This window comes from Pogonomyrmex barbatus, unplaced genomic scaffold, assembly GCF_055798465.1.
Source record: "Pogonomyrmex barbatus isolate J1 unplaced genomic scaffold, ASM5579846v1 scaffold2, whole genome shotgun sequence".
NCBI classification, from domain to species: Eukaryota; Metazoa; Arthropoda; class Insecta; order Hymenoptera; family Formicidae; genus Pogonomyrmex; species Pogonomyrmex barbatus.
This window is the reverse complement of record NW_028297116.1, coordinates 7,561,807-7,576,382: the sequence shown is the minus strand read 5'-3', so window position 1 is coordinate 7,576,382 and position 14,576 is coordinate 7,561,807. Positions and strand designations below refer to the sequence as shown.

The 14,576-nt window shown below is 31.6% G+C and overlaps 1 protein-coding gene across 2 annotated transcripts in view; it reads left to right on the top strand.

The window, feature by feature from the left end:
* MCU (mitochondrial calcium uniporter) overlaps window positions 1-14,576 on the top strand; it is a 55,012-nt gene that overhangs the window by 5,446 nt on the left and 34,990 nt on the right. For both annotated transcript variants that reach the window (XM_089076321.1, XM_011639516.3), the window contains exon 2: window positions 13,458-13,641. In XM_089076321.1, coding sequence (XP_088932447.1) covers window positions 13,458-13,641 — 184 coding nt within the window. The remainder of the gene's footprint in view (window positions 1-13,457; window positions 13,642-14,576) is intronic.

The following is a 14,576-nucleotide window of genomic DNA, read 5'->3' as shown; positions in this document are numbered from 1 at the left end:
CGCTACGTCCATAAGTGTCGTTGTAACGGTACTTATCTACGTTTCATTTATCGAAACAAGCTTGATTTTCTACGAATTACTCACACTTAAAATATAAAAATTGTAGACTTGTAAAATATATATGCGACATACGAAGTTTATAAATTCTGAAAACTCGTACAATAACTGTCGTTTACATAATTTATTCTTCTATTTAAGAATGCTTTATCTAGTAGATCTTTTCCCGAAATTTCACATTTTTCAAGAAATATGATAAACAATTGCGAATTGTTTGCGTAATATGCGAAACTACATACTATAAATACGCTAAATATGCTAATCGATTAAGTTAATGGGATAATTAGCTAATCTAATTAATTAGAGTTTATTAAGTGTAAATAGAATAAATAGAATCGAAATAATAATACTGAGTTTAACACGTTGGAATGTGCGAGATACTGTCGAATAATTTCCATAGACTGTCGGTTCGCAAGTAAAATTTACACGAATATTTCAATGATTTGATTGTAGGTGATTAACAGAATAATGTTCCAGATAATGTAGGTATAATTAACGGAATGTTCTAAATAATAAATTTACTAGCATTATTTTTAGCGAATAAATTTGTAGTTAACGTTGGAATACATTGATGATATAACATGGCTTTCCATGCTGTTAATCTTTTTAGTATAGAAATAATTCCATTTCAGTTTTAAAATTCAAACTAACACATACTGCACAGTTACGTATAGTTTGTACACGAGTCACCAATCCATCGTGACATTTGGTGATCCCGAATTCGTTTTCAATAACGTTCCGAATCCGAAAAATTGTCCGCGTATTTTATCAGAACGCGCATGGCAATTACTGCAAAAATGTCATTTCATTTTTTTTCAGATTAAATTGTATCTAAAAACATCGATCAAAAATTTCTAAAATTCAAGCGCAAAGATTAATTACTTCTCGACGAAGTACAAAGTAAATACGAGGGCGAAAATTAATTGCTTTCTGAAGAGATGAAATAAATACGGTATTTTTATAGCCGGGACGGATTTACTACTACTAGCTAGAATATTTCTGCTTTAAAATTGCGGAAAGTAACTTTTCGCGGAGTTCCATTAACCTACTAGATGATTCGGCGAAAACTTGTATGACTGCTCGGACTGCAGAGTCCAGGTTTTTACCGTAACACCTTTAGATTTCTGAAATATCCAAGTTCATTGCATATTTAAAAGTTAGATTGGAAGCAGAAAAAGAAATTTATGGGAGAATCTGAAACATCTTTTTTTAATAATTTTTAATATTTTCTATGGTCGGTAATTTTTTATTAGACTGTTTATTCGATTACTCTCACATGCTTATCCATTATAAAATATAGACGAGATATTTCTTTAAATATATTACATTTTACTCTGGGATAGCAATAACGATTTTTATGAAGATAGAGTGCCATAATACCCACCCACCTGAGTTATCAAGTCCACGTATAGTCCGGAAGATTATATCCGAGTTATCTTGGAATACGGAAACGATCAATCTTGAAACTAAAATATTGAATATTCTCTATCTGAATGTGTATTTTTTATATTACATCATGATTTTAATATTAAATATAACATTAAAGAAAGAAACATAATGCTCAAATATTAATAATTAATTTTTTGTGCTTTTAAAACACTATTTGTCATTCTTGAATATACTTGAATATACTTTTTGGATGATTTATTGTTATTATTGGATATATTCGTTTCCATTTCAACGGCGATAAATTTCACAAATATATTTCCATTGTAGCGAAAAGTCTATTTTCTGACAATACAGCGTGTCATTTTTCCACACTGTTTTTGTTAAAGTTTCGCGGTAGAATGCACATATAATAGCCAGTACTTTGTTAGGCTGCGGGGTTTATGTATCCATGATTTATTTAAGTCACTCCGCATCGTTTGCATATCTCCCGACACATTTCGCACTTTTCACAAACTGCATTCAAACGGTATCTCATTCGTGACTTTCTTTCATAAATACACGAACGCTTGAAATAAACTATTATTGGACTAGTTATACATCGAACAAATGTCATCTTGTTTATTTTGAGAAACTGTATCAAAAAGGATTAAATTTTTCATCGTATTTCACAAGCGGTTTAAAAAAAAAAAAAAAACAACAACCCGAATATTTTATATCACAAAAATGTTCGGTTTTTTTTTGTTTTTTTTTTGTTTTTTTTAAAGTCGCTTGTGAAATATGATGAAAAATTTAGATTCATACGAGTGCAAAAAAATGTACATTTTTTTAAATATATAATTTGCTACACAATTTACTAAATAAATCTCTGTATCTCTCAATATTTGAATATGATTACTGCTATATTTCAGTGGATAAAAAAAGATTTCTGCTGAGTTATGCTGAAGTGCATCAAGCGAAACTTAAGTTTATCGGATGAAAAATATGAATTTAAAAATTTTTTCTTTTTTGACGTAGTAATCTTAAATTCTAATTTTTGGAGTTGAACTTTGTTAAGTAAACATTGTAAAAATTACAAAACAATTTAGCAAATAAGGAACTATTTATGAGTTAAACGTTAGGTTTTAGGTAATATTACAGCTTAGAAATGCTTGAGAGATGAACTAAAATAGAATATATCTTATTTGTCGCTTGACATTATGCCCGACACACATAACTTACTAATCCAGTCTTAATTCTGACGTCTTGTTTATTCAGCTCTGTGCTCTGACATTAGCGAACAATGACTTTGTAAACCTCATTAGCAAATATTACTTACGTAACGTAAATTACTTTCAAGAGTTTTCGACGAACAAAAACACTAAGTTATTTTTTTATATGCGCTTGTCAAAAGTTAAAAATGTAATTATATTTAATGATTACTCATAATTAATGCGAATGTGATACGTCAAGTTAAAAGTGACATTTAATATCTTTTTTTTAATTCTGTGGATGTGCCTTAATCAAAATAACTTATTCATTTGGTTTTTTTTTCTTTTTTACATAACTTAATAGTGTCAATAAATATTTTTGCTTTCCGCTAAGCTGGATTCTAAAACGGGGATAAGAGCGGATTTAGCTAAGTATCCAACGTTAATATCCAACGGCATTAGAAAAGCTTTACTCCATTCTGTCAATAAATATTGAAAATAACATTAGAGAAAGAGAGAGATATACTCTCAGTACCTGCACATGCAGATATCGCGAAAAATAAAATCCCCCAAAAATTTCCAATATTCGAAATAACTGGTTGAAATAGTTACTTACAACTTATACAATTTAATGTAATTAAACTCTGACCTTATTATTTAATGCGCGTGAAACTTCTTATTTGCTTAATTGTAGTTAGATTGACTTGCTTAATTTAATTAGACGATAATTAAAGTTGCTCGAATAATGTTTCAAGCTATGTGGTATCACAGCATCATTGATCTTCTATAATCGTTCTTGCAGTAATTTTGTAAACTCAATTACTTCGCAGGTGCAAAAAAAGCGAAAGACTAAAATATCATAAATATTATCGTAAATTCTATAGTCAATACAATTTTATCAGTTTTCGATAGGTAATAGATGTCACATCGTTGCATTGTACAAATTTAGAGTAGCAATCCTAGTAATCCTAGTCTATCAATTCTGCAAAACAGCTATAAGTTGATCAAAGTTATTAGGTTGTCGTCTATTGAAACAGACCTGTTATGAGCAGCCATTGTGAGTACGTGGCTGTTGCAGTCATCGGTCTAATAATGTTGCTCTTTAACTATGCAAGTTGCTAATAGCTGGATATTAATGGGAAATGGTGGACGCATACTACTGAACGAAAAGTGCTAGGCGTAGCTATTGTACAAAAATTGGTGGTCTCATGTCCGTTTACAGATCGGCAGTAACCGAGTTGTCGAGTTATCCAAAGGACTCCAGACTGCGGAGGCTGCGACAGGCGGACGCCACGAGCATCGATCTGTTCCACTGAACTCTCTCTGCGTCCCAGCTCCACGGCAAGGATAATTCTTGTTATTCTCTTAAGCGAACACTACACGACATTTTTCTCATGTCAAAAAACAATAAGCAATACTCGAGGTGCCAATAATCGTCTGTACAACAGTACGCGATTGAACGTGCAAACGTCTCATTGGAAGCTCGCTGTTCACCGAAAATCCAGTGATATCAGTGATTTATGCAAGTGAAACCCCGTTTTGCGGTAGGAAATTGCATGGAATATCCCGCTGCAAATTCTGAAACGATACAAATACCGGCGAAGCTGGAGTAATTTCCGAGGTTGACGCTACGCGCTCCGCGAGATATAATACATTCTCCGTTGCGTAATTGAAATTTTAAGTCTGCTGTAATCGGGGGTCGTACACCGTGTAGTGCAAGACCTCGGATTTGCCTGCGACCTCCTTTATATCCACTAGAATGCGCAACGTGGCATGCAATAATTAAATTAATATTTGACTTACTGAACGATTGTTCGATAAGCGAATTTCCCGTTCGTCTGTGACAGTTAAAGCAATTACAAGAATTTTGCCTGAGTCAATTTGGTTATTGTAGAATGAATCTTGCTTCAAAGTAACTATGTACAAAACCATTTACATGCGTTCATCTGTTTGTTTTCTATAACAAGTTTATCTTGTGTAACGATCGGTAGCATCAAAAATTGCTTATTTTATGTCTATACAATCAATCAATGTAACCAGGTTGAAAAGGGAATTAAATATGCGTGCAAGCTCTGCGATTAAACTTGTCTAAACTCTCTACATAAAGATAATTCTCATAATATTATAAACAACAATACAAGAAATGATTTCGAAATCGCAACTGTTACTTATTACATAATAATTGTTATAACACGTGCAACGCTGTTGGGTTTTCAAAATAAATAGCAAATTTCGCGTGTATTAGTTCATTCGCCATTAACCTACGTAATTACGGAAATGTTTTACGAGACAGTTTCAAATTATTATGCATACAGTTAAGCTTGGTTCAAATTACAGAAAGTAATTTTTCACTGAAGTTAATAATTTATTTATGAAAATTATGATATATTTTGTACTACGGAGAACTTGTTATTTTCGTGCGCATACTTGCAATAGATCAAAGAAAAATGAATATCAATTATTAATATCAAAAATAAATAGCATTAAATGCAAATAATCGAGCAATATCTTCTTTTTCATAAATTTAATCATAACTCGCCGATAATAACAGTCACATAAAGAGTCAATTTTATTTAAAAATAATTTTATATATTATATACATATTCTATATTATAAATTTTATTTTCTCTTATTTATAATTATTTATTTTAATTATTAAAATCGATTTTAGTGTTACCGATATGTATATATAACATATATATATATATATATAAAACATATATATATATATATATATACATATATATAACGTACATATATATATATATATATATATATATAAAATAAATCTATAATATGTTATTTAGAATAGACATTCAGTATGTACAATAAATATAGTAATATACTCATCTGTCGAAGTTTATAAAACGAAGGAAGATTTCATCGTAATATTCAGATCTAACATTTGCAGAACGTGACGTGACTACCATATATTTTTACAAATATCTACATTTGATGTTCTAGCATTTCTCAGTTTATTGAACGAATTTCTGATTTTGCTTCAATAAAAGAATTACCATTTTTACGAACGCATAATCAGAATTTTATTGAATTATTAAAATTTACTTACATTAATATTTTCATACAATGAATCGAGAGATAATTGAAATGTCAAAAGTGAAAATGTATCTGCACTGATTTAGTAAGACATACTTTGACAGGAATATATGAAATACTTTATACTACAGATACAGATTTAAATGATATTTACTTTATACATCAGTAAATAGCTTTGTTTATTATTTAGTGAGTATTTTGCTTAATAACATTTTGCATTGAGAAGGCAATAAACAGTTTGATTTACTCGTGAGTAATAAATGGAAGACAAACGATGGTCGTAATGGAATGAAATTGATAATTCTATAATATTGAAAGCTATTATTCGTCGAGACTCAGCAATACCGATGGGTATTCTGCCGTGACCTAATTTGTAGCCGACTGTGAGTAACAATTACTGATGAATACTAGAAATTTATGTTTATCTCTATCGATCTTCTGTCGATTGATGTATATCTTATTGACACGTCAGAAGATATCGAATTTTTCGACGAAGAGATTTAATTTCTTTGACAAGCGCTCGTCAAAGTGCTTGTCTTTATAATACTATAGGAAACTATAGGCTATAGGAAACTGCGAACGAGGCTGATAATCGAATCGTGCAGCACGGAACTCCTCGCTCTCTTAATGGAGATTCCAATTTTCCGGAGAATTTATACGTGAAGTTAGACAGTGAATTATATTGCGCCTTCACCAACTCCATCGAGTGATTCGATATGTAAATTTAGAGAACAAAATTGCAGCATTTATCTATTTATAATAAAAATAAGTAGTATTTATAATAAACAGTAAGCAATTTTAATAAAAATCATAAATATTTAAACATTGTCATTTTGACAGATACTTAAACAACATTGACTTACATCACGAATAAAATATTCGAAATATTTGAATAACCGTTGATTGCTACAAGCTACCATGTTTTTCATTTGGTACATAAATTTATAACCAAGTTAGCGATGCAAATTTGCGTTGCGCAAATTCCAGTTCCATGTGCGTTTGTAATTTTCTTAATATTTTTTTCCTTTTGTGACTGATTTTGAACTAGTTTCACAAAAGATATTTAACTTGATAGTTCATATTTGTCAACATCAAACGACAGCGGAGGATATTCATAATAGAGAAGAAATTGAGATACAAGGGACGAGTAAATAGATATGGGGATGAACTATCACCACATTCGAGCGAACCATTGCTCATTATTCACCGTGTATGCTCATTGTAATCACTGGAGGATCATAAATTCAAGCCTTGTATAACGCGGATTAAAAGCTCGCGCGATGAAAACAAATCCCTTTCCGATTACTGATGCTTCGTTATATTATTCTCTGCGCATTATGCATACCCTCATTTGTATCTGCATGTACACGAAACTATTTTCGCAATTAACTGCGGCTTATCTCTCGAGAGTGTTGAATTAAAATTTTTTTCAAACTTTTAATGTTCTGATATACGAATTATTTTAATTACAGGAAAGGAGATATTCGAATTTGGATAATCTTACTGCATTTCACTATTAAATGTCGTGTATATTCTAATTTAATTATATTTTTGATTATTTATTATATAATTATTTGTGATTTCGGAAATTTCGACTCATGATTTTATCCATATTTGGATTATTATGGATTTTATTTAGAAATGTGAAAATTAATTGGCTTAATTGGCTGAACGATCAAATTTTCGTTATAAGTTATCATGCTAATTAGATATAAGTGTACAATTAAATTTTAATTATCTGAATCAGATTCCAGAAAATTTTCTGTGCGGAATCCTTTTAGTTGTCACATTCCAGCGAAAACTAATTTTGTTCGTTTGTATTTTGTCGCATAGTGCGAATATTTTTTCACTGCATGCCAGATTACATCTCTCGTAATTTCCGAGTGCATGTAGAAGAGTGCGAGAAATAGCGTATAATCTTTACATCTCGTCGTCATGATTTGATGCACAATATTAAATTTTTTCAAAGATCGTGTCAAATGACTATAGTACAGAAAAAAGAAGAGAACACTTTTTTTTATCAAAATAATGAAAATCGTTTACGCATCCTGGATTTCTGGGAGTATTTTTATCTGTCAGTTTTAAGTTATTTGTTTTTTAATATTCAAGAGCATTTTTTGAATATTTACACGTATCGGTTATCGCTAATCGGAAAAAAATTACACAATCTCACATATATTTTTCATGGAATATTTGATAAAGTGGTTTTTATAATATATACAGTATATTTTTGATTAATAGAAACGAAATATAAATTTTATTTGAAAATGCAGCTTTTATATGTACAATGTATTGCCGTGAAAAGGAAATCGTAATCAAAATATAGTTGGAAAAATGTAACGATCATACATTTATAACGTCGTTATTAAAGCACGTTATTAAGAAGATATTAATTTATAAATTTTATTTGTAATTGCAGATAAAACACACACACACACACACACACACACACACGTGAAATTATGTATTATAGAAAGAAATAAACAGATATACAGCAGAAAACTCCAAAATACTAATAAATACTATCATGCTGCACGGCGGTAATTGTAGAAAAAGCAATTACAAAAAAAGCTCTTTTCAGGATACAATAAGCTTGTGACAATAAAGAAGATAAGTTCTTCGATAAATTCTTCAGGATATTACTTTTGTAGTTAATTTATTAGACAATCGCGATTAAATGAAAAAAATCTTTAGCCAGCTCCAATTATAAGAACATAAGCTTTCGATATGTATTTATAATAATAAGGTTGTAACTGTGTAATTCTAAGTAGTATTTAATGTCATTCGATAAAACTTTTAATAGCTGAGGCGGATTAACGACGTCAATTTCAACAATGGCTTTGTCGATATCCCTAAGACGCGAAGGTAGTGTATGGCAAAAGCTACCCTGTCATCAAATTCCCCTCTCGTTTCATCGGAAAATGTTTCCAAATTTATACCAGGGTGGAATTTATACAGGTGGAAAGCTTTATCCGGCTTTATCCGGCTATCTGAAATAAATTGCGCGGAAACGTCGCATTGATACGCGCTGAAAAATGCATAATTGTCGTGCCACCGTCAACGCGCGCGTCTAATACCGCGAGAGACAGGATGATCGTTTGTTTTCACAAAATTCGAAATTCGCAGGGTGAGCGTAACAGTATCACCGTGAGCTTTTGCCGCCCGAAGCGAGTATGCTTTGTAGCGCAAATCGAGAGGTAGAATTTAATCAACGAGATATAGGCATCGCGTACGCGCGATACCGCGATACCGTGGTGCTTTCCCCAAACATCGAATGTGGAAAGACCGCAAGTCGTTAGACGGATTAATATGGAGGTTTTGGTTCGAAATGCAGCACTTGGTTGCATTTCCCATTATCACATCACGCCATCGATCCTGCCCAGCGTTCAGCTCCGCTCGACATACGGCGTGGAAAATGTTTTCAGCCTGTGTAATGGTGGTCGGAGCAATGTTGATCGAAAGGGTGTATCGGATCTGCGCGTAGGGACACAACAAAATCATATCACTTCATACAGGGGGAAGATATTTACATTCTGTTCTAAAATGTATCGTCGCAGTTGGTTAAAGATTTTTTTCATTTAATCGCGGTTGTCTGATAAATTATCATCGCAAAAGTAATATTCCGAAGCGTTTATTCTCCTTATTATCGTAAGCTTACTGTATTTTGAAAAAGAAAAGATTTTTTTTTTTTTTGTAATTTTTCTGTGATTGCTGCCGTGCTACACGGTAGTATTTTCTTGGAATTTTCTGCTTTATTATTGTATCTGTCTATTTCTCTTTTTATAACACGCACACAGAGGACAAAGATATTATCTTTTCATGTCACACACACACACACACACACACACACACACACACACACACACACACACACACACACACACACACACACACACACACACACAGAGGACAAAGATATTATCTTTGTAAATATATTGCATATCTCTTTTTTTTATAATAGCCGTAACATTACGCTGTGCCACGTCTTTCGTCACGGGCAGTTGAAAAATATATGTTTTACGTTCTTTAATGTCAGTGGGGAAAAAGAGTGACCCGGCTTGAAACAAAGTTACAACGACACGTAACATGAGAGATCGTTGGAAGATTATGTAACGGGTGAAATCAATAGTCTCAATGTGTTAATTAAAAACTGCGAAATAATGCGCGTTTTATTTTAGCTTTGCGGTCATAGTGTAACTTTATTATTCGAGATAGCAATGCACATCCGATGAAAAGTCGAAAGCTCGCACAAATTCAAGTAATTAATATCCCTATATGAGAGACTCGCGATCTCTGACCATATTAATAATAATCGAGACAAGAAAAGTTGCAGTTGGTGAATATACACGAGTGATATTTCCGGCATGATTTCCTAGATATATATCTTTTAGAATTGAGCGTTGTGGTAGGAAAACCACACGGTAACCGCATATATGAAATTCAGCGTTTGCAGATTTGCAAGTAGCCAATTAAGGAATTACCACCAAGCTGACCGAGCAGTGAGCTAAAATTTCTTGTGATAAGTATCTCTTTCTGCCTGACATAGAGCATTTTTTTAGATTAAGAAAAATAGAGAATAATTCGCAATATATCAACCTGCAATGATAATCTGATTATTTTATGTGTTTATTAAAATTATTTTTACAATTAATTCTTATTTATCTTTATATATATTTTAAACATATATTTATAACAAATTAAATCATCCCAAATAATTATCTAAAATTATTTTTAAAAAATATTTTTTTCTTATATTATGAAATATTTGTATATAACGCAACATTGGCATTTATATTTAAAAGCCATTGCGTTTTCTTTTTTTTTTTTTTTTTCTTAAATCGTCGATTTTGAGCTATTGCCAAAAATAGCAGCAGTTTATTTTTATAAAAATTCTCAGGATATTTGAAGTTTCCCTTCTGACTAGCGACCAAACCGCAGAAATGACTTATGAACATGTATAATACGCGCATGTCGAGTGCTCATCATTCATTACCCACCAGACACTATAATTAGAAATGCTACTTAAATTAAGGACACAATTTATCTGTATCACGAAAGTTATCATATGTCATGAAGATTATAGACACACCCAGCTCGATTTTTAGAAATTGGATTCTATCTTTATATAGACTTTTAAAATGGATGAAAAGTGCGTATAACATTATTTCTTGAAAAATTTACACTATTTCTGTTTCAGACAGATAAAAAAGCAGATTAAATGTTTCCATAAATCAAGAAACGTGATATCTTGGGAGATTTGGAATTTCGCAACAAATAACAAGACAGTTTTCTATTTCTAGTTTCTACCAAGTTTTTTTCCATTCATTTTCAATTATAATCAATCTTATAGAGCAATTGTTCTAAAACTTATTGTTACAATAATGTTTGTCTATCTGTTTCTCTCCCCTCCCCCCTATCTGTTTGTCTATCTATCTATCTGTATTTGGGAACTATCGGAAAAACAGCTTTAGTGCTTCTTAGATAATTAATGATAATCTCTCCGTGTGATTTGCGTATAATCTAGTAATACACACTAAAGCATATCGATCGACTTTCCAATTCGCGGTATAGATATTCTACACATGCATTCTATATAAAGGCGTTCTGTTAAAAAATTTATATCGTTCGATTGTGCATAAGTAACAGCTGCAATTGAGATGTACATCGGACGTCGCTGTGCAGTGATAAATATTGTCGATAATAAAAACGACCTGCCAGGCGCATCTGCATTTCATAGGCAATCGCGCGCAACTTGTTAGAAATTTCAAAGTCAGTCTACTTACTGTTGTGAGATACAAATATAATTCCCGAACGAATGCCGCAGTGGAATCGATAGGTGACGGTTCACGGAGACCAATCCGGGATAAACGCATCCGAAGCAAGAAGAGATACGGAAGAAAGTAGGGCACCGGAGCAGGGACAACAGATGGGGAAACGAATATAAAAGGGTTGAACGCTTTCGAAGAAAGGGAAACCTATCGATAATAAGTCATAATTGTCAAAACTTTCGCGTTCAGTCCTCAGACATATTCTTGATTTTTAAGAACGAACTTATCCGTAATTTATACCTTTAATTCGGCACACGTAGAATCATACATTTGCAATTCGTTCACGATCCGCGCGAAGCAAAAGAGATATCGACGTCCAAAGACAATTGCTTACGTCATATAGTTTTATTTAAACATTGACATTGTGTATGATATACAATATTTGTATATGATACAATATATATGATATACAATATTTTTAACGAACTGTAATGATTACAAACAAATAACAAACATAAAAAAAGAGTGTTAACTTTTGAGACATCTTTCTTGAATTTATAATTGATTGGAAAACAATTTGAGTTTGATATTCTTGCAAGGAATAATCAATGAGAAAATAGTAATCGATAAATAATAATAATTATAATTACAAATATATTATGAATATAATATTGAAAGAAACGTTGTAATTCAGGATATTCTTCATTTGTATTGATTCATAATTAGTTTTTTAAGTTTTAATTATTTAAAACCTTTGTTACCTTACGAAATACATTATTATTATCTCTCAGATTTCTTTCCTTATTGTAAAACTTTATAAAATTAATAATAAACTTCAAAGATTTTTCTTTTCCTTAATGAAGTTTAAAAGAGAAACGTGCTTTTTGATTTGCGTTCTGAAACGTATCTTATATATTATTTTTTTCTCGTCTCTTTTCTCTCTCTATCTCTGTCTTTCTCTCAATTGGTTTTTCCTACATCCGCGTTTATCTAAAAATAACGATTCTCCTTGAAGAATCGACTTGTCGCTTTTGAAATAGGGATACTCTCCCCTGAAAGTTCAAATCTACTTCGTTTTATCCGATTTTTTGTTTAATCCCGTGAAAATATATACCAAACTACATGCTGCTTTTTATCATATGATTGAATTAAAAATTTTTTATATATATTAAAGGAAATGTTATGCGAATTATTTTTGCTATTACAATATGGTGTGAAACTGTGGTATCGTGATTACATTTTGTGATCACGTTAAATCCCAGTTGCATTAACTGTGTTGTATTTTACACAGGATCTCCATCATCCAATATTGCGTTTCCGTGCACTGAAGTGAATATTATGCATGCTTTTCAAGCAAGTTTTTTCTGGCTAATATGTTTTTAAGTATTTACGCAAAACAGACAATACAAAAAAAATCTTTCTTTAATTTTTTTGGAAAATACCAATGAAAAATTATGTAAAAATGATAACATTTTAAATTTATTATTAATTTGATATCATACACATAATTTACATGTAAAAAAATATATATTATGTACAATAATGCAATTTGTATGTTTTTTGTAATAAATAATTATTATGACATAGAAAATAGAATGATCTAATATATCTTGAATGCAAATACATACATTTATTCTACTAAGATAATTAACAACTGTCGTAAATAAACATGTCCATTTCTTGGACATTTTAAGGGGATTAAAATGAACTATTAATCTTGTTAATGAAGCGCTGTATATTTATTTGTAAATTATTATTATTACAGTTTATCGGATAATCGATAAACTAGAGATAAGCCATGAAGAGGCCATGAACTGACGGTGAATTTCAATGATTACAAACTTAATTAAACTTAAAAAAGCTGTCTTTAATCCACATGTTTAATATTTTGTTGAACTTTGATAATATCTCAATCAAATTTCGGGACTTACGTATATCCGTTTATATCCGTGAAAATAACATATAAGTAACAAACGGAAATTGCTGTTGCATGTTTCAGGAAACATGGTGCAGACGATGGTGGCACATCTCTCAAAGGAGCGTCTCCCTATCGGCCAGTTCCTACTCGCCAAAGTTAAATCCGCTTTTGATGAAGCAACTGAAAGATCCTAAAGCTACGGAAAAGAAGGTGAAGAAAACTGCAAGGGTTATGTCAACGGAAAAAATGGAGATCGGAAGCACCGGTGAGTTATGATACCGTCTATTAAAAACAATCAGAAAAATCGTATATTGCATTACGTAACAAACTGTAATAGCGATTGCAATATTATTTTCTTTCACTTTATTTCCTGATAGGTTTGGAACATAATTTGAAACACATCAAAGTTTACAGAATTTTTAGATGTGTAATGTGTAAATGTGAAAAAACCTACTTCTAATTAATTGTTCGTTATATCTGCCGTAATTTTTTTAATTTTTGATAGTGGATAAAGCTTTGTAATTAGTTACGTCATGCGATCTTAATGTGCTTGCAAGGGTATGCATGCAAAAATATTCATGCACTTAGATTACCATTGACATTTTTTCAGGCACTAGTGCATTAATTGTATAAATTTGCGATACAAGATATGCAAATAATTCTTATCGTATTATATATGTAACTACAAAACAAATCATTTATTATATCGCGTTCCATATTCTCGAACGAAAGGTTAAAGGGAATACGAGATACATAACACATATGTATTGCATAAAGCGATTAAAGTGTTGGCACGGAGTATCCGCGAGTTTTTTAATTCCGTGAGTAAAGGATATTAATAAAAAGCAAATTCTTCTGCATAGATGCAAAAAAGTTCCGTAATGCTCTTTACTCTGAAGAGCATTACTACTTCAACGTAGGAATCGACGCGAAAATCGCTTTACACAGTGTCTGTCGTACTGCGTAAAGTTCACAGCTTTACATTTTACAGCACACATTGCTCGACGTAATGTTTGACGCCGGATTCACACCGAAAGCTTTTTACGATCGCTACATTTACGACTGTGCTACATTCACTCAAAAATAAATCGATAATTGCGCCGCGCCTAATGCGTTATTTAGATGTAATAACGCCCCGGCGTTATTACATCTAAATAATTACATTGGCCGTATTTAACACATATGATGAAAATTATGTTT